Raw genomic sequence first — 24,420 nt, 5'->3', positions numbered from 1 at the left:
AGTGCAGTGGCACGATCTCGGCTCACTGCAACCTCTGCCTCCTGGGTTCAAGTGATTCTCCTGCCTCAGCCTCCCAAGTAGCTGGGATTACAGGCATGTACCACCCCGTCTGTCTAATATTTTGTATTTTTAGTAGAGATGGGGTTTCACCACGTTGGCCAGGCTGGTCTCGAACTCCTGACCTCAAGTGATCCTCCTACCTCGACCTCCCAAAGTGCTAAGGATTACAGGCGTGAGTCACCACACTTGACCTCAGGTTCTTCTCTAGTTGCAAGAGAACTGTTTCAGCATCAAGTGTCTTAGGTATTAAAGTTGTAAGTTTAGGTATTGAGTTACCTATCAGTAGCTGGAGTACCAGGGATGACAGGTACCAACGCTGTGCAAGTACCAAAGGCTGTGGCCTCAAATGCTGCAAAAGCCCAGCCCTTTATGGGCCTGTGCATACTCCGTGCAGCCACTGCTACATGAAGTCAGATGCAGGCATGGTCTTAGTGGGTCTTAGTCCTGAACCACTCACCCCTAACTCACTCTGCATACTCAATCCCGATGCTCTCCTACTTTCCCAGCTTTACGTCCAACGTCAGTATCCATTCTTGCTTTCCTGGGTAAACACTGACAGCCTTCTCCTCCTGGCTGGGCCACTCCCCTGGGTAAACCCTGGGTAAACACTAATTCCTATTTCCACCCCCACCTTTCTACTCCTGGGCCAGTTTCATGCCTTGAATAGACTCCCTGCGGCCAAGCTCCCTGGTGGCTCTTGATGATGTCACTCAAACTTACATGACAAAATTCAAACAAAAAAGATTAAGAAATTAAGTTATATTTCATCATCGCTATGTCCTTTCTTCTGATTTGCCAAATTAGGCTAAAAGACCAACAGAAAAACAGCTGCCAATTTTAAACACTTCCAAAGTCATTCCTCTAGGAAAGAGAGCAAAATTACTAACATGAATGACGGGATGAATTCTTCCTAGTCATTTTCAAACCACTTAGATAGCTAGAACCAGAGGAATCCCCCCAGGCACTTTACCCCTTAGCCATGGAGAATGATGACTTTTTTTTACTTTCAGCCAATTATATGGTAAATATAATTCTTAGTTTTATCAGAAAATCTTGTACATACAGGTGATTTCTGGTGCATAATTTTATTAAAGTCAGAGATGGTCACTTCTTCTAGAGAAACAGATCTCTGAGGTTAGAATGGAAGATAATGAAACGAGAGATTTCACTTTATAATTTACCTTTGTCAAACTATCCTGGAGCATGTCAATTCTATTATGAAAGTATTACTTCGACATTGTATAACCAGTTATCAATAGAAAACACACATGCCAAAAACCCTTAAATTCTGTAATCTTCAAGTCAATCATCAACTTTTCTTGGATTTTTGAAGACCCAAAAAGAAAAATAATTTCAAACAACAGCACTCAAACACCATATGCATTTGTAATGAGGCACAGCAACCAATTTTTCTTTTTTTTTGAGATGGAGTCTCAGTCACCCAGGGTGGAGTGCAGTGGCATGACCTTGGTTCACTGCAACCTCTACCTCCCAGGTTCAAGTGATTCTCCTGCCTCAGCCTCCCAAGTAGCTGGGACTACAGGTGCCTGCCACCACACCCAGCTGATTTTTGTATTTTTAGTAGCGACAGGGTTTCACCATGTTGCCCAGGCTGGTCTCAAACTCCTGACCTCAAGTGACCTGCTCACCTCGGCCTCCCAAAGTGCTGGGATTACAGGTGTGAGCCACTGCACCCAGCCCGGCAGTCAATTTTAAGCCTTGTATTTTCCAGGTTTTAGCTTAATAATCCTCATTAGTTTTTCAGATTTTTGTCAGTCTTGTTTTGGGGCTATTTTGCCTTACTGGGCCTAAACAGAATATTAAAATACATTAATAATCCATACTGAGAGTAGAGTATAAATGGGTTTCTCACTCCTTAGGGACACAAGTGGAAACAATACATCCCATGAACACAGATGAATGCCCCTAGTTATCCCTGAGCTGGGCAGTTTCACACAATCATTTTTTCTCTGAGGCCAAAGTCTGTGGTTTGATCATCTTAGCAGCTTCCAGAACAGAAAGTAAGTTTACTTTGTCTCCAAATTCTTTCTCTCGGTGCTCAAGAAGAATGCCCTAAAAGGAAACAAGAGGTAATGTCAGTCCTCATCCTAAATCGTTCGTTCAGGAGACAGGCATCAAGGACCAGCTGTCTGTCAAGCCTTTTGCTTGAACAGCAAAGGACACAGATCCAAATATGGCCTGGCTCCTGCCCTCAAGGAGTTCAGTCTTTGAGGGAAGATAGACTGGGGAAGGCCACATCTATCTGGCCTGTACCAGCAGCTCCCAAGAAGCAGGAAGTCAGAAGTGATAAAGCACAACAAGGACAAGCAGGGAAGGCCTCACAGATGATAAAGCATGGAGGGTAACCAGGATGTTTACAGGTAGAGAAGCAGGTAAAAGAACATACCAGGTGAAGAGAAAAAAAAAATGAAGCTAACACAGAAAGGCCCAAAGATGTGGAAGTGGAGCTCAGAGGTTAGACTTCAGAAGGCACTGAACGACCATCTAAAAGAGAGATCCTCTTTTTCCTTTAGTCTCCTAAGAAACTGGAAGCCACTTTCTTCTCATACAGTGAAGAAAAATGCACTAAGGCGCAGGATACCCCAAAGTTATCTAAAGTCAGAAGTGGTATAAAAAAAAAAAAAAAAAAAAAAAAAAAAAAAAAAAAAAAGACAAAATAACATGTTTGAGATCAGCATCAAGGAATCCTTGTTCGAGTTCTTTGATTCATTACATTTGGAAGCTCATCTTAAAAAGAAAATCTGTAAATACACTGTGTCATTATTTACAGAGACTTTAAAAAAAAAAAGTCCCACCACACTATGGTGATTATGGGGAAGCAGATCAGAAAATTATATTTACTTGCTCAATAAACCATGATACAGACATTAAAAACACTAATAGGCTGGGTGCAGTGGCTCACACCTGTAATCTCAGCACTTTGGGAGGCTGAGGTGGGTGGATCACTTGAGGTCAGGAATTCGAGACCAGCCTGGCCAACATGGTGAAACTCAGTCTCTACTAAAAATACAAAAATTAGCCGGGTATGGTGGCTCAAGCCTTTAGTCCCAGCTATTCAGGAGGCTGAGGCAGGATAATCCCTTGAACCTGGGAGGCTGGAGTGCAGTGAGCCAAGATCATGCCACTGCACTCCAGCCTGGGTGACAGCGAGACTCCATCTAAAAAACAAAACAAAACAAAAAAAAAACACCAACAAAAAACTAAGAATATAATAATGACATAGGAAAATGTTCACTGTTAAATGAAAAAAGAACATCTAGTTTAGTAAGGTATAATTTTCTAAAGCAAAGCAAAACAAAAGGAAAGTTCACTCAGCTTTGTTCCAATGGATTGTCCATGGTGGTTGAGCTCATAGGATGGTTTTCCCCACCTTCTAATATTCTGCTGTTTTTAAATTTTCTGTAGTGCAAATACACTTTTTATTTATTTAGAGATAGGGTCTTGCTCTGTTTCCCAGGCTGTAGTTCAGTGGTGCGATCATAGCTTACTGCAGCCTTGAACTCCTGTGCTCAAGAAATCCTCCTGCCTCAGCTTCCCAAATAGCCAGGACTACAGGTGCATGCCACCACGCCGGCTAAACTTTTTTATTCTTTATAGAGATGGGGTTTTGCTATGTTGTCCAGCTACTTCTTCTTTAAGAATGCTTTCAAGATTGTTATTAAAAAGAAAATTCAGGTCAGGTATGGTGGCTCACGCCTATAATCCCAGCACTTGGGGAGGCCGAGGCGGGTAGATCACTTGAGGTCAGGAGCTTGAGACCAGTCTGCAACATGGTGAAACCCTGTCTCTACTAAAAATACAAAAATTAGCTGGGCAAGGTGGCAGGTGCCTGTAATCCCAGCTACTCATGAGGCTGAGGCAGGAGAATTGCTTGAATCCGGGGGGTGGAGGTTGCAGTGAGCTGAGATCGTGCCATTGCACTCCAGCCTGGGCAACAAGAGTGAAACTCTGTCTCAAAAAAAAAAAAAAAAGGAAATCCCCACCACCCCAATTTTAGACTACAACACCTCTGCACCCAACAAGAACTGAGGTAAGTCCTGAAGTTCAGCTAGCCAGTTAACCTTCCACCTGGGAGAATGAAGGCCAGGGGCTCCAGGGAATACCAACAAAGTCAAACACACCTAGCAACATCAGAAACGTGCCAGTAGGGCCCATGAGCACCAGATGAGTCATCACCAGGCAAGAAAAGGCTGGCAGGCATGCCAAGCCCTGCCCTAGAGGCCATGAGAAGGCAGAGGCGGGTAGGGGAAGGAACCCCACAGTGTCCGAGTGGGAAGAGGATGGGCAATCCACTGGGGAAGTGGCCTGCCCAAGCATAAGGATATCAGGAAGTGGTCGCTAGGAAACACCTCCAAGGAGAGGCTAGGGGCCAGGCAGGACAGGGCAGGGTCTCCGGAGTTTGACAGATTTGAGTTCTTAAGTTTCATTTCCATTGTACCACTTAGCTGTGTCTTTGGCTGAGTTATTTTAAATCTCTAGGCCCACTGCTGTATATGTAGATGGGAATAAAAATGCCTAACATCCTAGATTGGTTGTGAGGAAGACACGAGATCATGTACTTAAGCACGTAGAACAAGACAGGCACTCATTGGTAACCATTATTACTAAGACATTTTGACAGATTTACCAGAAAATTAGCAAATAGGTTTATGATAAATCAGACACCATTTTATGCTTAATTCTAATACAGTCAAGTGAATCAGTTACCAAGCTGTAAAAGGAAGATGTAAGAAATAAAGCTTAGGCCAGGTGTGGTAGCTCACGCCTGTAATTCCAGCACTTTGGGAGGCCGAGGCGGGTGGATCACAAGGTCAGAAGATGGAGATCATCCTGGCTAACATGGTGAAACCCTGTCTCTACTGAAAATACAAACAAATTAGCCGGGCGTGGTGGCGGGTGCCTATAGTCCCAGCTACTTTGAAGGCTGAGGCAGGAGAATGGCGTGAACCCAGGAGGTGGAGCTTGCAGTGAACTGAGATTGCACCACTGCACTCCAGCCTGGGCGACACAGTGAGATTCCATCTCAAAAAAAAAAAAAAAAAAAAAAAAAAGAAAGCTTAAACTTGAAGGATTTCTATTCCCTTTTATTCCTCCCAAATTGGGAAGAGTATGTAATTATCAACATTAATAGTGAGATCCAACAATGCAGATAAACCCCATCTTTCTACAGAAAGAAAACACTTTCTATACGTTAATGTCATGTCCAAAATTGACAGAGACAGGCCTAGAAGTCAGGCCACCAGTTTCCAGGTCCTTCTCCCATACCCTTCCCTCATCCACTTGCTTTTTTGAGAGGGAGTCTTGCTCCGTCGCCTAGGCTGGAGTTCAGTGGTACAATCTCAGCTTACTGTAGCCTCCACCTCCTGGATTCAAGCGATTCTGCTGCCTCAGCCTCCCAAGTAGCTGGGACTATGGGCGTGTGCACCACTACACCCGGCTAATTTTTTAAGTTTTTCTTTAGTAGAGATGGGATTTTGCCATGTTGGCCAATCTGGTCTGGTCTGGAACTCCTGGCCTCAAGTGATCCGCATGCTTTGGCCTCCCAAAGTGCTGGGGTTACAGGTGTGAGCCACCGCGCCCAGCCCTCTCATCCACTTTGCCCCATTCCTGCTACACATCCTCCTGGCCTCTGCTGACACTGCCCTCCAGGGCAGGGGAGCCACTATGGCTCAAGGCTGCCTAGACCCTGACACAAACAACTGCCAACCTGGCTCTTGGGCCTACAGAGACCCCATTCCTCCTTTCCACACCTTTCCCTAGGGCTCCATGCTGCTTGTGGAGCCTTACAGTCAGGACCTGATATAACAGCCTGTTTGCAGAGGAGTCAGATACCTTTCCTAGGCCAGCCCTGACACCAAGATCCCCATAGGAAAAAGCATCATCTCCCCGCCACCTCCTTGCCACTTCCCCTAATTAGGCCTGGTTCTATTCCTTATTTTCTCCTCTTATTTCTTTTCTATCATCCATCCATGGTGGCCTGGAACACTGCAAGGGAATAAATTCAAAAACAATAAAACTATGCTTTTGTTCAAGCACAGAAAACAAAACTATAAAGTCAGCAAACCTGGGTTCAGGCCCCAGCAGTGCCACTGATGAGCTGTGCTCCTTGTGCAGCTGCTCATCCCTTCTCAGTTCTAAGTTCCTTGTCTGAAAAACGATCAAACTGTCTCATGGTGTCACTGTGATGAGTGAGTAGATTCAAGTATGAGGTACTAGCAGAGAAAGATGTGTGATAAACAACAACTGCCTTCCCTTCCCTTCTTCATGTTCCCTGGCTTGCTAGAAGGAAGGCTAGGAGACCCAAAACAGGGAAAGTCAAACCCCACTCCAGCCTCTGGTTGGGGTCTCACGCTCACAGACACAGACACCTACAGACCACAAGTAAACATCAAGAACTCACCTGCTTTCCTGATCCCACCACGAAAACTCCCCCAAGGATGAAGCCTTCTCCTTCCAGGTTTCCAGAGAAGCCTCCATTCCAGGCTCGGAAGAAGTTGTACCACACTCCCAGACGGATAAATCCCATAAACATCATCTTCCGCCTTTGTGGACCATAAAACTTTTTCTGTGGAGTGAGAAAGACAGATCCCATATGAGTACTCTACTTGCCTGCCTTCCTCAAGCAGGAAAGGCTACCGACGGAGCACTGGTACTCAGGCAAAGACTCAAAAGGCTGCTGGTTCCAGTCTTCTCTCCCACCCAACACACACACACTGCCCACATCCAGGTCCACTCTTTTTTTTTTTTTTTTTTTTTTGAGATAGAGTCTTGCTCTGTCACCCAGGCTAGAGTACAATGGTGCAATCTCAGCTGACTGCAATCTCCACCTCCTAGGTTGAAACGATTCTCTTGTCTCAGCCTCCCAAGTAGCTAGGATTACAAGGGCCCGCCACCACACCCAGCTAATTTTTGAATTTTTACCAGAGACAGGGTTTCACACATTGGCCAGGCTGGTCTTGAACTCCTGACCACAAGTGATCTGCCCACCTCGGCCTCCCAAAGAGCTGAGATTACAGGCATAAGCCACAATGCCTAGCCAATACAGGTCCATTCTCAACTGCCAAGGAAACAGAACTCTGCTGGGTCCAGTTTCTGACCTCAAGGTAGGCCCGACCTAGGGTGACACCCATAGCTTTCAATTCTGACTCTACCTTCTCACTAGCCTTCCACCTGACAGGATGGTAACAGTGCTACCTTCTGCAGAGGTGGGAGCAGAAGAGAAAGAAAGAAATGAATTAAGGGACAGGGTGTGGGGCTTTGCACTAGGCCCCCAATAGTGGAGGAACCTGTTGGAGTTTCAGCTATTTCCTACTCTCCCAGTTCACACGGCAGGAAAGGCTTAAGTAATACAGATGCTCCTCAACTTACAATGGGATTATGTCCCTGTAAACCCAACATAAGTTGAAATATCTTATATTGAAATGCATTTAATACACCTAACCTCATAGCTTAGCCTACACTACCTTAAACATGCTCAGAACACTTTCATTAATCTACAGTTGAATAAAATCATGTAACACAAGCCTATTTTATAATGAAGTGTTGAATAACTTATGTAGTTTATTGAATATTGAATGTGAAAAACAGAATGGCTCTATGGGTTCTTGAAGAAATGAAGAAACTAAAAGCTTATCACTTCTGCACCATCACAAAGCTGAAATATCGTAAGTCAAACCATCAGATGGTCAGGGACTGTCTGTAACTGAGAGGACAGCTTTAAAATGTCTGATCATGCTCTGCTCAGGGGGCTGAAAAAAGGCCTTGCAAGTTCAGGACAGCTGAAGGGAAGGCCAGCCTCCAGCTCCAGGTCAGACATACCTGGGCCACCCGACTATCACACAGCTGAGCACAATCCCTAGCACTCTGTGTCTAAAAGCCTGCCAGCACACACACCTTTTCATCCAGGAATATTTCTCCTTTGAAATAAGGCTGGAAATCCTCTACTTCGGTCCTGATGTGCTCCTTTACCACTGCATAGAGGGGGACGCCCAGCTGGTCCAACATGCTTTTCAGGGAAGACAGATCCGCAGCTTCCTGTGGAAGACACAACAGTTCAGGGACATCTGTGCCAGCTGGCTGTGGGCCTCCACATAGGGTGTCAGATTTCCTCCGCAGCCCAGGCTCCTTGTCTTCTCCAGTGGGAAGCAGAAGCAAGGCTCCTGTTATGGCTGTCCTAACCATAGCCTGGGCGCAGCCATACCCAAACACAACCTCTCCTCCTGCCCACAATGCTTCTCTCCTGCCTCATCTCCCAGCCCCTTCCCTGCACTAGACCAAACTAACACAAGGGCCCAGCCAGACACACGCTCCTCTGGCCATAACCTTCCTTCTCTCTTCAGCTCAAACCTACCCTCTGGAAAGGTATCCCTGTTCTAAAAAGATCTCCCTGGCTAGTCCACCCTGAAGTAAAGCTCTGCTTTTCTGTGCATATCCTATCTTCCCTGTTTGGTGACATTTTCTGTACTAAGTCTGCATGTTACCACTAAGTTGAATGTTGTCTCTTAAATTCCCAAATGTTTCTAATAGTTAGAAACTATGTCTTCCATTTCTTGGAACCCTCAGTGCCTAGAACATGGCTGGGTGTAAAACAGGTGCTAAATACCAGGTGGAAAGATTTGAAGGGGGACAATGGGGAGAATGCAGCTGAGCTGAGAGGCAGACACCCTCGACTCTCAGGAACTGTGAGCTAGATGAATGAGGGAAACTGCATGAGTCATGGTAAAGCTTCAACATTAAGAACTCAATTTTTTTTCACATTTGGTGTCAGAATTAAAAGAATGAGCGGCAAATCCTTTTAAATGCAATCTACTCATCTCCAATACAAATACGCTGTTGTATGGTTGCAACTACATTTAATTTTTCATTTGTTTTCTAGAGTAAGAAAAAAGACAACTAATGAGGCAGAACTGATTACATTTATCAAGAGTTTTAGTGACTGGCAAATTTTGCCCTAGAACAGAGGACTACAATGTTTGATATAATCAAAAACCACCTTTTTGTGATATGAAAGGTCTTTTTTGAGATGGAGTCTTGCTCTGTCGCCTATGCTATTCGCCCATGCTGGAGTGCAGTGGCACAATCTCAGGTCAATGCAACCTCCACCTCCTGGATTCAAGTGATTCTCACGCCTCAGCCTCCTAAGTAACTGGGATTACAGGGGCGCACCACCACACCTGGCTAATTTTCTGTATTTTTAGCAGAGATGGGGTTTTGTCATGTTGGCTAGGCTGGTCTTGAACTCCTGACCTCAAGTGATCCACCTGCCTTGGTCTCCCAAAGTGCTGGGAGTACAAGTGTGAGCCACCACACCTGGCCTTTTTTTTTTTTTTTTTTTTTTTTTTTTTTTTTTTCAGTCTTGCCCTGTTGCCTAGCTACAGTGGCACAATCATAGCTCACTGAAGCCCTGAACTCCTGGGCTCAAGCAATCCTCCTGCCTCGGCCTCCTGAGAAGCTGGGACTACAAGTGCACACCACCATGCTTGGCTAATTTTTTTTTTTTTTTTTTTTTAAAGAGAAACAGGGTCTCGCTATGTTGCCTAGGGTGGTCTCAAATTCCTGGGCTCAAGTTGATCTTCCCACCTCAGCCTTCCAAAGTGCTGGGATTATAGGCGTGAGCCACTGCACCTGGCTGAGATGAAAGGTCTTACTCACTTTTCCTGGCTCTTTACTCCTGATGTGGCACTATACAAAGGCATGACGTGGAAACTGAGTCACATACCTGCTATTTGGGCCACTCAAAATAACTCAGACTGCCATCCACCCATCTTTTTGGAAACATAAGTTTCCACTAAATGTTCTATGTGGGCACAGATCAATACAGAGGGAAACAGATTATAATTAGGGAGAGCTGTTGCTCTTGGAACCTTCTGGATTTTAATGGCCCCGAGAAATCAAGTCAAAACAGGCTTCCATGCTGTAGCTGACTTGTCAGCCATTGCTGACTTAAAAATAGAGGAAGGGGCCATAAGCCAATATACATAGGTGACCTCTAGCAGCTGGAAAAGGCAAAAGAAATGGATTCTCCCCTATAGCCTTCAGAAAGAATGCAACCAGTTTCCGCTTTGAAATTCTGACCTCTAGAGCTACAAGATAAATCTGTGCTGGTTAAAGCCATTGAGTTTGAGGTAATTTGTTACAGCAATAGGAAATTAATACATCTCCCTGATCAAGGTGGCTTTGTTACAACCTCTGTAACTGTTTCCTCCTCTGTAATGAGAATAATAAAATGAGAGTAAAACAACAAGCTGTATTTCCAAGGGCCACGGTGAGGACCCACTGAGATAGCAGGCACACAGTGCCCTGGGGGTAGGGTACTGCAGGCATCACATGCATCCAGCAGCGCAAGTGGATTCTTCACCAGCCCAATCACACAAGCATGGAGAGATCGGCAAGGCTGAAAGGTGGTGCCTCAGGGAACCAGAAGAATGACGATGACAATTTGGACAGGGCCACAGCCACTGCTTGAGATGCAAAGTTGTATCAAGAGCAGGAACACTGTCATTCCCAGTTTTCTCCCAGGGAGGGCAGTAATTTCAGAATCTGGGTCTTCTGCCACTGACAGGCTGTGTGATCACAAACAGGCCACTAACCATTCTGGTCCTCAGTTTGCCCACCTACAAAGGGACAAGGCTAGATCCAAGTATTTGCAATGTTCCTTCTGACACTAGCATTTTGTGTTTCAACAATCACAGTTCCTTCCTTCCATTGATAAGCTCCATTACATATAAATAGATGATGTTTTCCCCTCAAGGGGCCAACCTGGAGACCACCCAGTCAGTGAGCTCCAACTTTCAACAAACTCTCATGCCAAATGCACTACTGGCATGAATAAAATCCCACTGAGCTACAGATTCAATGCCAAGAGCACACAGCAAGCAGGCAGAGCTAACATGTGAGTATGTGGCTCTCAGTTGTCCACGATGGACTCTAGGAGCTCCCCAAGAAGACAGAGACAGGCAGATCTGCTCTAATAGGTGACCTTGAAGTGTTTCCTCTGACACTGCAGCTTCATCACAGGGAGGGACTGATCACACCCGAATCAGGAGGAATCGAGGCACCTCGTATGTCTGTGATGAGCATCAGAAGCATGGAATTGGACCTGGTCGCTGCCCCTGATTAAACTGGAAGATGGTCCAGGACTCAGAAGGTACAGCACAGGGTGAAAGGCTTGGGAGTACTAAGGGAAAGTCAGATGTGTTGCTAACCCCAGTAGGAGAGGGCGAGTTGTTAAAAAACAAACAAACAAACAAAAAACAGAAATAGACCACAAATCAAAAGAAATACCTAGAGCAAATAACAGAACAGACCATGTGGGTAAAAGGCTAAAGCTGGCTTACGGGCCCTCAGTTCTGGCCAGAAAACAATGGCCCCTACTTGCCAGGATCGTTCTCTGAATATATCTCATCTGCACTCACCTCTCGACAGAGGAAACAGCCTGGCCTCCGCACGGCCATAATCACAGCTCCATTTTTTTCCCATAGCTCCTTTGCTTTCAAAGTCCTTGGTTCTAAGGGAGAAAAAAAGGAAATTCGATATCTCCTCCTGGCCCAGCCCCAATCACTAAGCAGCTCATGAACCACACTAAGTCCAGCTGAGGTCAGAGACCCGGGCCTAGCAGAGGACCTGGAGAGGCATTTCACACGTGGGGAAAAACACACAGGAAACACAGACGGAATACTCACCTTCCTGAGGAAAGTTAACCAAGCTTAAGAATCCTATTATATATCCAGTAGGTCCCTCCCACCATGAAAATCTTTTTTCCAACCTGAACATTCAGAAGTGGGACGTTTCTGGAAAAATGGCCATTTTGTCTATTGCCGATGTCATCAGATATTGTATAATAATCCTTTAGAACAGAAACATGGTCCAAACTGAGTCTCAAATTTTTAACCTAAATATGGTAACTGCAATATTATTAACAGAGGAGGATAGAAGATGCCTAGGAATAAAATGCTTTGGGGTAGTAGAGTACTGTAGTTCAAGCCCAGCTCTAAGGTCCAACTAAGTCTGAATCTAGCTGTGTAACCCTAGGCAAGTTATTTTTGCTCTTTGAACCTCAGCTTCCTCATTTGTAAAATGCAAATATCTAGTAGTTCCACTTTGGGCTACAGGGCATATTGAAAGATGAATATAAAAGTGCTCACCACAATGTCTGGTAATATAGAGTTGGTGAGGGCTCAATAAATATGAGCCCTTATTATTTTAGTATTTCCCAGAGGGATCCATATTCCCGTGGATGTTATGTGGGAAAAAAAAAGTGGGGTCAGGTGGGTGAGAGGGTGAGGAGAAGAGTCTGTAATCAAATAAGTAAGATTGGGAAACCCTGGATTGAACAAAGCTTAACAGGTCTCTCTCTCTTAGCACCTTACTAAGGTGACCTACTCTAAACCTGTACAACCTCCTGCCTTCCTTTGGCAAGCTTCCTTACTTACTAAACAGATGACGATGACTTCCACCTGGGGGGCTAACACGGTGACCACGCCATCAATGAGACCTTCACCACTCCAACTCTCTTGCCACACCACTGGCATGACTGAAATCCCACCAAGCTACAGCTCTAACACTGAGAGCACACAGCAAGGAGGCAGAGCTAACACATTTGAGTGTGTGGCTCTAAGCTGTCCACAATGGACTCTTAGTGGTCCCCCAGAAGAGGGAGACAGGCAGGTTTGCTCTAACGGGCGACCGTGAAGTGATTCCTCAGACACCGCAGCTTCTTCACAGGGAGAGGCTGGCCATGCCTGAATCAGCAGCAATCCAGACACCTCGTTCTAAAAAGCATATGTCTGTGCTGAGCATCAGGAGCATGGAATTGGATAAAAGGCGTCTCTCATACTTGTTCACTCAGAACTCCTTTCAGTTTGACGATCCCACAAGCCTGGAATTCCTCAGAATACACTCTGGAAGTACTGGTTTAGTAAAAGATTGTAATTATTACTAAATATTATGAAGCAATTTATCATTATAGTTACAGAGACAACAACAGAGAATGAAAAATGCTTTTGATAAGAAAAGCTAAAATATAAAACAGCACCCAAGCCAAGCACAACTATGTAATATGTACACATGGAAAGGAATATGCCAAAACATAAATTACTGTGTTAGGGTAATAGAATTATTGCTAGTTTAAAAATTGTTATTAAATTTTTCCTAATGTTGTTATATTATCTTTTCAATTAAAAAAAGGAGAGAGTTTAGAAAGAAAACAGTAAGTAAGCCTGTATCTCAGCTCCTTGGAAAAGTACTGAGACCTGAAGGGTCACCACTTACCCTTCTCCAGTGTTTTCAGGTCTATATCCTCCAGGTACTCCAGTGCTGCTTTCTGGGGCTTGGACAGAAACACGTCTGTGTTGGCAAGCAGCAATGCCAAGGCAGCAGCCCCCAGGGCTCCTGCACCAATGGACCACATCCCCATGGTGAAGAAACTTGGGTCCTGGAGGAAAGACATTTCTGGAGATTGAGAAGAAGGAAGAAGGCGTTACTGCTCCCACAGGGTAGCTGGAATTTCATCTTCCAGGCAAGGTTCTGGCAGGACAGCCAACCAGGAGGTCAGGACAGAGGAGGGGAGCAGCAGTGTCAGAGGCGAGACTGGACAAGGGCTGCTAAGCACCTGCTGCCACCAGAACTTGGGGATGTAGCACACACATGGAGGTTCCTGCACCATGGAGCTCACCAGGGCGTCAGGAGTGATGACAGAGAAAGGACAGCTGTCTCAATTGCTTCTCTTGCTACTCTCTCTTCTCATGCCCCAGGCTGCAGCCCCCAGCTCCCGTGGAGCTGTGCCGAACTATGTCCCCTGTAGGCAGACTAATTCCTCATTCCCCTCCTCATCAATGCCTAATTCTCCCTCACAATCCAGGTGGCTCAGGATCACGTGCCTGGGTAGGGGCAGCTTTCTCGTCTGTGATCAGAGGATACTTAGAACACCAACCACACTGTTTTGTTCCCCTATCTTCTTTCCTCTTTAGTTTGAGGACCCTCCAGAAACAGGGACCATACCCTGGTCATTAAGCCCCCAGCCAGTGCCCAGCAGGGCCTCATTCATTATAGGCAGGTAGTAATTTCTCCCAATTGAGAAGAGCTTTATTTCTGCCTCATTATATAAACAAAATAGGCTTACAGTAAAAAACAAAATGAAGAGAATACATGAAACCATAGTTGATAAGAAAGCAAATACTCTCTGAAGCTACCACCTACTGATGGCCACTGTTAAACACTGCTGTTTAGTAATCTGACTTTTTTCTCCTGTGAACAGAACTACACAGATGTCTGCCAAACAAATGCAGGTGTTATACCAGAAAGAGGAGGTCCTGACAGGGCACGGTGGCTCATGCCTGTAAACCGAGAACTTTGGGAGGCCGAGGCGGGTGGATCACGAGGTCGTGAGATCAAGACCATCCTGGCCAACATAGTGAAAACCCTGTCTCTCCTAAAAATACAAAAATTAGCTGGGCATGGTGGCACATGCCTGTAATCCCAGCTATTCGGGAGGCTGAGGCAGGAGAATCGCCTGAAACCGGGAGGCAGAGGTTGCAGTGAGCTGAGATGGTGCCACTGCACTTCAGTCTGGTGACAGAGCAAGTCTCAGCCTCAAAAAAAAAAGAAAAAAGAAAAAAAAGAAAAAGAAAAGAAAAGAGGAGGTCCTATGGCATCTGCAGAGGAGGCTGGGCAAAAGACAGCTGCATAAGGTAAGGGTCTCTGCAACTGAAATGGAGCTCCAGGCAGGTTCTGTCAGAATTCAGCCTTGTTCCCGACTTCTGCCTGGGTGCCTAAGGCTCTCTCCAGCTAGGAAGACTTGTGCCTGTGGGTGGGAGCTCCTGGAAGCAGTCCACAAGGTACCCCCACCTCCAGTCTTCCTTCTCCCAACAACCACTTACAATATCTATCTTTCCACTTGGTCCTCACGCCATCCTAAGCTCTGGCATACCCTGGTGCCTTCCTCCCTAAGTACCAGCCTGCTTCCGTGTGCTTAGATCACCGGGGATAGGCCTGGGAGTGGGTAATTGTGTGGCCCACCTGACCCCAGCCCATCGAACCTCCAGCTCAAGTCTCCCTGCAGGACTTGGCCAGGAGAGGATGTCTCCAAAGGATCAAGAAAGGCCCTGGAAATCTGAATGTCACTGCCAAGGGTGGGGGCTGTGAGGGGTGCACTGCATGAGGTGGGGGTGGGAGTGAGTTGGTGGTGACTTTGGGAAGGAAAGGGTAGGCCAGACTAGCACTGAAGCCACCTGGAAATTCAGATTTAAGAAATAAAAGAGGCAGCCATAAAAAAGAACGAAATAATGTCCTTTGCAACAACATGGGTGGAGATGGAGACCATCAGGCTAAGTGAACTAACCCAGAAACAGAAAATCAAATACCACATGTTCTCATTTATAAGTGGGAGCTAATCAATAGTACACATGGATATAAAGATGGAAATAACAGACACTGGGGACTGCTGAAGAGGGGAGTGTGGGGGGCAGGGTGGGGTGAAAATTACCTATCGGGTATAAGGGTCACTATTTGGATAACGGGTACACTAGAAGCCCAGTCTCCATCACTACACAATATACCCATGTAACAAATATGCATATGTACCCCATGAATCTAAAATAATTTTTTTTTAAAAGGAATGAGAGAGAACCTTGGCTGAGAACAGTGGCTCATGCCTGTAATCCCAGCATTTTGGGAGGCTGAGGCAAGGGGGTTACTTGAGCCCAGGAGTTTGGAACAAGCTTGGACAACACGGGAGGACCTTGTCTATAAAAAATTAGCTGGGCATGGTGGCACATGCCTGTGGTCTCCACTACTTGGGAGGCTGAGGTGGGAGGATCACTTTAGCCCAGAACTCCAGCCTAGGTGACAGAGCAAGACCTTGTCTTTAAAAAAGAAAAAAAAAAAGAAGAAAAGAAGTTCCAGGTAAGGCGGGTAACCAAACAAAAACAACATCTAAGAAAGAGGAATTTGGCATCTATATACTTGGGAAGAGGAAAAAGAAGGGGAAAATCAGTGCATGTGTGTGTTGGGGAAGGGGGTGCTGTTATGGTGTGTCTGACATGAGGGACCTGTGCTAAGAAAGAAGAGTTTCTTACTACCCACTATTCAAAATGTAACCCATAAATGGCACCATCTACAAACATAGAATCTCAACCCCCACCTTCGAACTAAGGAATCTTACATTGCCTTTTAGTCGGACTGGCAGACAATTAATTCATAAGCACATTAAAGTTTGAGCAGCATTGTGTTAGAGCAAAGAATTCAGGACTTCGTGCTTGGTTGGCCATCAGCCGCCAGAATAAAGTCAAGTCACGAGGGCGGTCTGGCCTTGGAGAGCTGGGCCCTCCGCCAAGACCCTGAGAACAGAACATTACAGACATGCACACATCTCTACCCCTCTGCCTGGAATATCCTATTTCATTCTGTGCTTCACGACTCAAAGGCCTCTTTAAGAAGGCTTCCCTGATGTTCTGCCAGCTCCCTACTTTCAGCCTCCCACTTCTACCCCCAAGAGGTGTTGATTCACCCCCTCCTCAGTTCTGTGTCCAAACATCACCCACATTTCTCCTGATGTGCTTGACACACCGGTTTGGACCTGTCAGATTTCTCTCCTTTGGGGACATTCTGCAGTTTATCTCTGAATCTCTCATGCCTAGCACAGCACACATCTGGTACAAAGCAGGCTCACCACAAGTGCATGCTGAAAGGTATTCAACAGAATTGAATGATAAAGACAATGGCTTATGGACAACCAAAGTTCTTGGGACAAACAGGAAAGAACCTGACACAGGCCTGTTTCCAATTCTTTAATTTGGCAAGTTACGCATTACTGGATTATAGTTCACAGAACAATTAGGAGGAAAACCACAGCTCTTATCTCTTGCTGTAAATAAGAAATTTCCCAGAGCCTGGAACAACTTCTGTACCTTTATGCATTTCCAAAATGTTTCTGGATTTCTGACTTGTGTGTATGACTCAGGAGCACATGGAATGGTCTCTGATCACAGATTTGATGGGCATTTGTATGTCAGTATACAAAGACGAGCTTACATCCACCCCACAAATGGACTCTCTCTGACTCCTAGGACACATCGGTGCATTCAGATAGTCCAGGGCCCCTCACAGTCAGCTCCACATTCTTCCAACACACTCCTGCTGCACTCAGAGGCAAACAGCCTCCACCTTCCCACTGCCCAGTGATGGGCGTTTGGCATGTTTGCTCCCAGGCACAAGGGAATTCAACTCAACTAGACTCAACGTTTATTTCCAAACACTTATTCAGCACTGACCTGTTCAATAAATGATGATTTGGGAGGACATAAAATGATACACAATCTGCAAGAAAATATAGACCTGGCACACAAATAACAAAAAAATCAAGTGGGAAGGTGAGGCAGCTTGGGCAAGGTATGGGCATGAGGCTATGGTGGTGCAGGAATGACAGCCAGTCTGGGTAGCCACAGAAGCACCCAGAAGGAAGTGGCTTTGGAGCCGGTATAGGACACAGGAGGCAGCATGGACAGGCTACGTCGGGATGGGGCCAGCTAAGCTGGGAGACAGCAGGCTGACTGGGGCAGGTGTCAGTGCTGAAGGAGCCCTGAGAACTCAAACTTCTATGTTCCAAAGACCCCCATCTCCATGCCTCAAGTTCAAGGGCTGGGTACACGATCCAGACCGCAAAACCCCCAGAAGTGCTGTCTTCCAACCTCTCACTGTGATCCTGGAAGTGTGAGCAGAGAATCAGCCCTCTGGGGCGGTGGACCCCATCCTCAGGCACTGCAGCACCATGCTGAGAGTGTTATTAGGACCAGTGGTGAGCGTCAGGCCTCTCCATGGACTGAACGCACCCAGCGGGCCTCTAGCAGCCCAGTCTTGTGCTAGAGAGCAGCACAGAAAATTCACTTTCAGGAATACCTGGCGAGCACTCAGGCCTAGCCTCTTACCCAAGGCCCTGGGCTACAAAGCAGCTCCCATCCTGGCAAGTCTTGAAGCATGTACTACTGTGACTTGCTGCACAGTGAGCAGACCCCGAATTCTGAAATCACAATTATTCCTAGGCACAAAAAAGGACAATCAAAGGAACTTTAATTTCTAAACAGAAACGATGCATTTTCACATGGTCCTCTAAGATTGCAGAGATAGGCAGGCCAGCAATCCTTCGTACCTCTGCAGTCAGTGGTCTTAGAAGCCAGTCAGTAATGGCCTAATTTCATTCACTCAACAGTCTTGTGATGGAAAGAGTATCCTGTTTAGCAGCTAACGCTGAGGTTCAGAGTTCAGTAACTTCCCCTGTGTCACAGAGCCAGCAGGCAGCGGTACTATAACCTGGACCCAAGTCAACAGGAATCGGACTCCAAAGCTTGAAAGACTACCTTTCCTCCCCACACATTCAGAAGTGGGTTTACATCTGCTATAATTGTTGATTAACAAAGAAAAAAAGAAAGAAGTGGGTCCTGGAGATCCAGGAGTATGATTCCCTTTGTCTTAAAGAGAACTTTTTTTAATCACCTTATTTTTTCAGTCATCATGTACAGTCAAACCCTGTTTACTCTAAAGGAAATTTACCATATACCAGATGTTCCTTCTCTTTCCTCCCCCTTTCTATCCCCTATCTATTAAGGAAAGGGTCAGTTTCTCTGGAACAGAATAGTAGGGTTGTTTACAGAAGAGCCAGCCCCCACCTGACACAGCTATAGCATTCATTTCCCCACTGCTGGGCTTATCTCATCCACCCTCTCCCACAGAAGATGAAGCAGGATAAAGCCACAAACAAACAACAGCTGTGGCAGCTCAGAGTGGCAGCTCTGGTCTGAACATGGGGGCAAGAGGAGGAGACCCAGTGGGGCTCCCTAGGCTAAGCTGAGTCAATTCCTCCCCAGGTCCCATTTTTTTTTTCAACTCCATGAGGAGGTTCCTAATGATCCCCAGTGACACCCCATGAGTCTAACAAAAACAGGTCACTTTGGAGTCAGAACATTCTAGGTTCCTCACCACCATCCCCACCCCCAATTTCAGTTTCCAGCTTTGAGACCCTGTCTTTTCCCTATATAAGGCAACTCCCCTCCTCACATGGTGTCCTACCCCCAACCTCGGACACTTCAAACTTGGGAACAAGGTACTCACCATCCACAGCGTCCACACCTCTGCTTCTCCTGACAAAGAAGCATACCCAGGGGTGAGCAGGCGGGCCTGGGCAGGCAGCAAGGGGAGGGCTGGAGGCGGGACTAGGTCCCTAGGCTCAGTCACTCCACAGGCAGGACCAGGCCACCCAGAAACCCTGGGGCTCCTTCAGCTGCCAACAGCCAGTCTCCAGAAAACATCTAAGTGGAAAGCTGCCAAGGCCCCCTAGACCTTCAAAAAGTTGAGCAAAGCTTTCAGTCATTTGCAGTCATGCAGATTATAACATTTCCCAAGTGCCACCAGACTCCTTCTCTGCTATCCGGTGCAGACTAAAGAAGCAACGCACGCACAGAGCCCACATGTCACACTTGTGCAAATAAAAGATGTCCCTTTCTCTGTGGCTCCTTATGCAGCCTGTTCCCTTGCCCCATTTCTCACCCCAGGCCTGGAAAGTCAGCTGGCACCTCTGAGGTCCCTCACCTGCTGTCTATTCTTTACCTCCCTTTGCTTTCCCTTCCTTTTCTGCCACATCGGTGGCTTCCCTCAACCCACACTCCCTTCCTGGGTGACTTCTTCCAGCACTTCACCCACCACTTTGTTATTGACTTCCAAGTTCCTATTGCTGTTCTGACCCAAAGTTTCCACTCGGGGATTTTGTAGGTATCTCTGTTGTACCACATCCAAAACTAAAGTCTACTTCTCTGCTGGAGTTCCATGGCTCAGTAGATTCGGGGTGGGGGGGGCGGGGATTCACATTTTACTGTTCATTTGCCTTCACTGCCCACATCAACTCAGGAAGTTCTGTCCATCTTGTAAAATGTATCTGCTACTCATCCTCTTCTTGACCTCACTGCTGCTGTCCAAACCCAGGACCCTATAACTCTGTCCCTAGCCTATTTCAAGAACCACAGAACTGAACCTGGCTGGTTCTAGTCTGGTCCTCTACAGTTTATTTTCCATGCCGTAGTCACGGCGATCCCAGCACACCCCAACCTGATTACATCCTTGCCTTGCGTTCAGGCTCTCACTAACTCCTCAGTATGCCAGCTGATGGGGCCCTCCACAGCTTGGCTTCAGCTCACCCTTCGGGCCTCACCCCTGCCCCTGCAGCACCCTTTTCAGACCACTCCCTGTGCAAGTGTTGCTCATGTTGTTTCCTTTGCCCAGGATGCCCCCCCCACCCATGCCAACCACGTAAATGCCTACTTATTCATAAGGCCCAGCGCACATAACACTTCCTCTCCAAAGCCTTTCCTGAAAGCCCCGACAACTGACTGCTCACTCATCTCTTCTATAGCATGCATGTGTGTGCACACACACCCATAACCCTGCACAATGCACAAATGAAGATTTTGTAAATTTTATTTATTTACATGTCTGTCTCCACAAGATGGTGGCACAATGTGTTGTCGCCTTCATTTCTGCATCCCCAGCACTCAACACAGATCCTGGTAATTACCAGGCATTAAATGTTAATGAAATGATCTGAATTCTACTCTTAGAATTCCACAGTGTGGCAGACTTGGAACTTATAGCTACTCAATTCCAATTTCAGCTCAGTATGAAAGGTAATTTTGGACAGGGCTAGCTTGACATTAAAGAAAACACTCTAGCTTGGGACTTAGGTAACCTTAGGCCGGGTCCTTGCTCTACTGCTCACTAGCAGGGCGATCTGACTTAAGCTATGAAGACAACTCGGGGCCTGGATCTCATCATCTGTATAGACAGAGGAAGGAACTCAAAATTCTAAGAAGCTGTCTTAGCTCTGACATCCAAAGACTCTAAAGTACCATGGGACTGTAACTACAGGGATCTGATGTCCAGAAAGCCATGGGAAGCCCTGCCACCACTGTTCTCCTGCTGGGTGTGCACATTCACATTGCCTCCTTCCTGGGGCCTAACTCCTGACTGTTCCAGGAGCTGCCTCTGGGCAGGAACTGATAAAGTCTTAATGAAACAAAGTATCAGCACTGGGTGAGTTAATTCATGTCTGAAACAAGTAGAGACAGCATCATATTCTAAACATCAAGGGTACACCTGCCCAGCCCAGCCCCACCCAGGGAATCCTCCCTCTTCAGAATGAGCGGGCCTGAGGCAGAGACAAGGGAGAAGCAAGAAAGGGTGCTGAGGGAGACAAAAAAACTGAGAGTGCACATGCCTCCTTGCCTCAGGCCCTCAGTGAACAAGACTTGAAAGGATGCTTCATCTTCCTTCTCTGATCTCCTCTGTTCCCCTCTCCTTCCCTCAAAGCTCTCAATCAGCTTCATTTTACTGAGCAAATGAAGAAACTAAAGCTCAGAGAAGGAGCTGGCTAGTCCAAGGTCACATGGGAAGGACAGGTTGTCAGTGGCCTGCGCTGGGAGTCAGGTCTGGGTCTCCCAACTTCCAGTCCATAACTGTTTACCCTGCATTGGACACGATGAGTCCTGGGCAGCCAACCACAGGCCAGTGGCCTCTAAGGCTGGAAGAGCATGGGAGTTCGGGCTCAGGAAGTGGGGCCCTGCAGGTCTTGAAACCTGTTCACTGGCCTCAGGCAAGCTAAGAGCAAGACTGCCCCTAAACAGGGCCTGGGAAATCTGCTGCCTGGAGAGAACATCAGCCTCTCCCTAGCCCAATCTTTGGTAAGCAGCTTATAATCTGAAGCCAAATGTCTTCTTAAGGGTCTCATTGCCTAGTCTCCGCTGAGAAGTCATTCTGCACCTCTCCTCCCCAGAGTAACAAGACTCTGTCCATCCTTGTCTAGCAGACTGATGATGCAGGCACACAGAGCCTTATGAGCAACAGATGCCCTTCCACCCACCCTTGTCTTCAAACACCACAAAACTAGTCACTTGCAATGAGCTCTCACCTACCTGCCTCAGTCTCCAACTCTCAGCCCTGCTCCTTGGGGTGTGTATCTGCCTGGTTTTGGCCCAGCCCTACTCTCAAATGCCAGATTCAGAAACCTCTGAATAGATGCTGAAAGCAGCACCAGCCCTCACATTCCTCACTCTTGGGCGTATCTCAGGGTTTCCCAGTAGCTGATTATGTCCTCTTGTTTCCTCAAGCTGTAGCGGCCCCGCAAAGAGCAAGCCATTCTAATCTCACTTGCACAACCTCCTGTCTGGGCTCCATCAAGTTACATGGGTGTGGATAGGAAGGCAAGGCAATACCACAGAAGACACTGTGCTAAAAGCCAAAAATCCTGGGTTTTCTCTCTTTGAGAGTTATTTTATCTCTCTGAACCTCAGTGTCTTCTTAAAAACAAGGGCACTTTAAAGAGTTGTCATAAAGATTATATAAGAAGGGCAATTTGCAATGCGGCAATGCACTAGAGTACTGCAAAGCAGCATTATCTTTCTCTCCTTTGCAGGGCTCAGATTCACTCATGCCCCTATAAAGACAGGATATCTGAAGCAGGACAGACACAAAATACTGAACTTGGTCTGATGGAAACACTGACTTGTCTCAGCCCCTCTGGCCTGTAGGCCTGCTCCATGCTATTCCTATAGTAGCCAAAACTGCCTCCTGCACTAGCAGCGCCAGAGAAGGCAAAGGGCACTGTTCAGTTGTAATTTCCCTGTGCCAGAGGCCACTGAGCTCAGAGGTGAGGCTGGCTCCCTGCACAGCACCTCGGGATGGTTCTTACCACACAAGCCGCAGCGGAAAACTTGGAGCTTCAGCTCAACATTTCACAAAAAGGCAAGAATCCAACTGGCAGAACAGCTGCCTTCTTTTTTTTTGAGACGGAATCTCGCTCTCCCAGTCTGGAGTGCAGTGGCTTCATCTCGGCTCACTGCAAGCTCCGCCTCCAGGGTGCATGTCAATCTCCTGCCTCAGCCTCCCAAGTAGCTGGGACTACAGGTGTCTGCCACCATGCCTGGCTAATTTTTTGTATTTTTTAGTAGAGACGGGGTTTCACTGTGTTAGCCAGGATGGTCTCAATCTCCTGACCTTGTGATCTCCCTGCCTCGGCCTCCCAAAGTTCTGGGATTACAGGCATGAGCCACCGCTCCCGGCAGCCTTATTTCTTAGATAGGGATAGAGCCTGGGGCTTGAGCCCTAGAGTTCCAGTCCTATCCAAACTTTCTGAGCACCATTTAAATGATACGAGATTAGACAATCATCAGAAATGTCTTTTGTACCCTTCAGGAGTAATGCAGAAGGTCTCAACTAAACGACATGCTCTTATAAAAGAGGGGAATATAGGAAAGGTCCACACCAACAACAATATCTAACTTTAATTCTTGCAAGCTGTATAAACCTGGACAAGGAACTGTTCTGCATCAGTAAAATGGGAATGCTTCCTTAATTACCTTCTACAGAGTTGCAAGAATCAAAGGATTAAATGTATAGGAGGTGCCTTGTGAAGTACCTCACAAAAAGTGCAATAAATACGATGTATAATTCTTCTTTATTTCTAGAGCAATGATCACCCTCAAAACGTTATTTGTACCCAAAATGAAGTTTTCTGATGAATGAGTATGGTAAGGAGTTGGGGTTTGCAGCCGAAATCCCAACCCTCATTCTCTAAAGCTGGGCCCAAGCAAGAGCATTCAAGACTATTCAAGCTGACTCCTTCACAATGCTTTTCAAAACAAATCCTGATTATTTTCTTTTTAAAAAACCACCTGCCAGGTTCAAAGGAAAATACATTAAAATAAAACAAACAAAAAAGCTGAGTTCTGGGTTGCTGGGCTGTGGAGACAGCATGGTGTGGCAAGAAAAAGAGGCGCAGGAGCAGCTGTGAACCCAGGTCCGACAGTGGACTCCGGGTGCGCCTCCTTCCCACAGCCCTGGTCCGGCTGGGCCTTAATTTCCCTTCCTTTGCCTCTAACCATCTCCACCTGCGCCTTCACCTCCCGCCCCAGCAACAACCCTGGGAGCAGGTTGTATATCTACCTTTTCATTCCTAGACCTCAGCAGGGTTGTTAAGTTTACAACTGGGCGCTACCCAATTTAAAGTCAGGTGTTTGTGACTCTTGGGAAAGAGGGGGAACAGGTGCCTCTGAAACGCTGAACGACACTAGAAACCGTGCCCTCTTAAAAGACACGACCCTAAGTGGGCACAGAGACAAGGACGAGGACTGCCAGGTCCACACCTAGGGCTGGTCCAGCCGGGCCACCCCCAGGCCCACGCTCCAGGGCAGAGCCCTCTCCTCTGTTCCTTGTCCCAACAATTCACGAAGGTCGGCGTCACTCAAGGCTCGGGGGCGGGGACAGAGGGGCCCCTAGCCCGCCGCAGCAGCGCCGGGTTCCCGT

The 24,420-nt window shown here is 46.7% G+C and overlaps 1 protein-coding gene across 3 annotated transcripts in view; it reads right to left on the bottom strand.

Moving 5' to 3' along the window:
• Nucleotides 1-1,126: 1,126 nt before the first annotated feature.
• Nucleotides 1,127-24,420, bottom strand: part of FAM213A (family with sequence similarity 213, member A) — a 24,475-nt gene continuing 1,181 nt past the window's right edge. The window contains exons 1-6 of one of the 3 annotated variants that reach the window (XM_011975729.1): nucleotides 19,183-19,410; nucleotides 13,351-13,530; nucleotides 11,496-11,587; nucleotides 7,975-8,115; nucleotides 6,482-6,646; nucleotides 1,127-2,133 (exon numbers count right to left, since the gene is read on the bottom strand). In XM_011975729.1, the coding sequence (XP_011831119.1) occupies nucleotides 2,020-2,133; nucleotides 6,482-6,646; nucleotides 7,975-8,115; nucleotides 11,496-11,587; nucleotides 13,351-13,528 (690 nt within the window). In that variant the 5' untranslated portion in view covers nucleotides 13,529-13,530; nucleotides 19,183-19,410 and the 3' untranslated portion in view covers nucleotides 1,127-2,019. Of the gene's footprint in view, nucleotides 2,134-6,481; nucleotides 6,647-7,974; nucleotides 8,116-11,495; nucleotides 11,588-13,350; nucleotides 13,531-19,182; nucleotides 19,411-24,420 lie in introns of those variants that run through there. The other 2 variants (XM_011975744.1, XM_011975737.1) reach the window with 2 other exon arrangements.

This window comes from Mandrillus leucophaeus, unplaced genomic scaffold, assembly GCF_000951045.1.
Source record: "Mandrillus leucophaeus isolate KB7577 unplaced genomic scaffold, Mleu.le_1.0 Scaffold1010, whole genome shotgun sequence".
Lineage (NCBI taxonomy): Eukaryota > Metazoa > Chordata > Mammalia > Primates > Cercopithecidae > Mandrillus > Mandrillus leucophaeus.
Note: the sequence above shows the minus strand (reverse complement) of the source record. Positions and strands in the feature narration are given on the sequence as shown.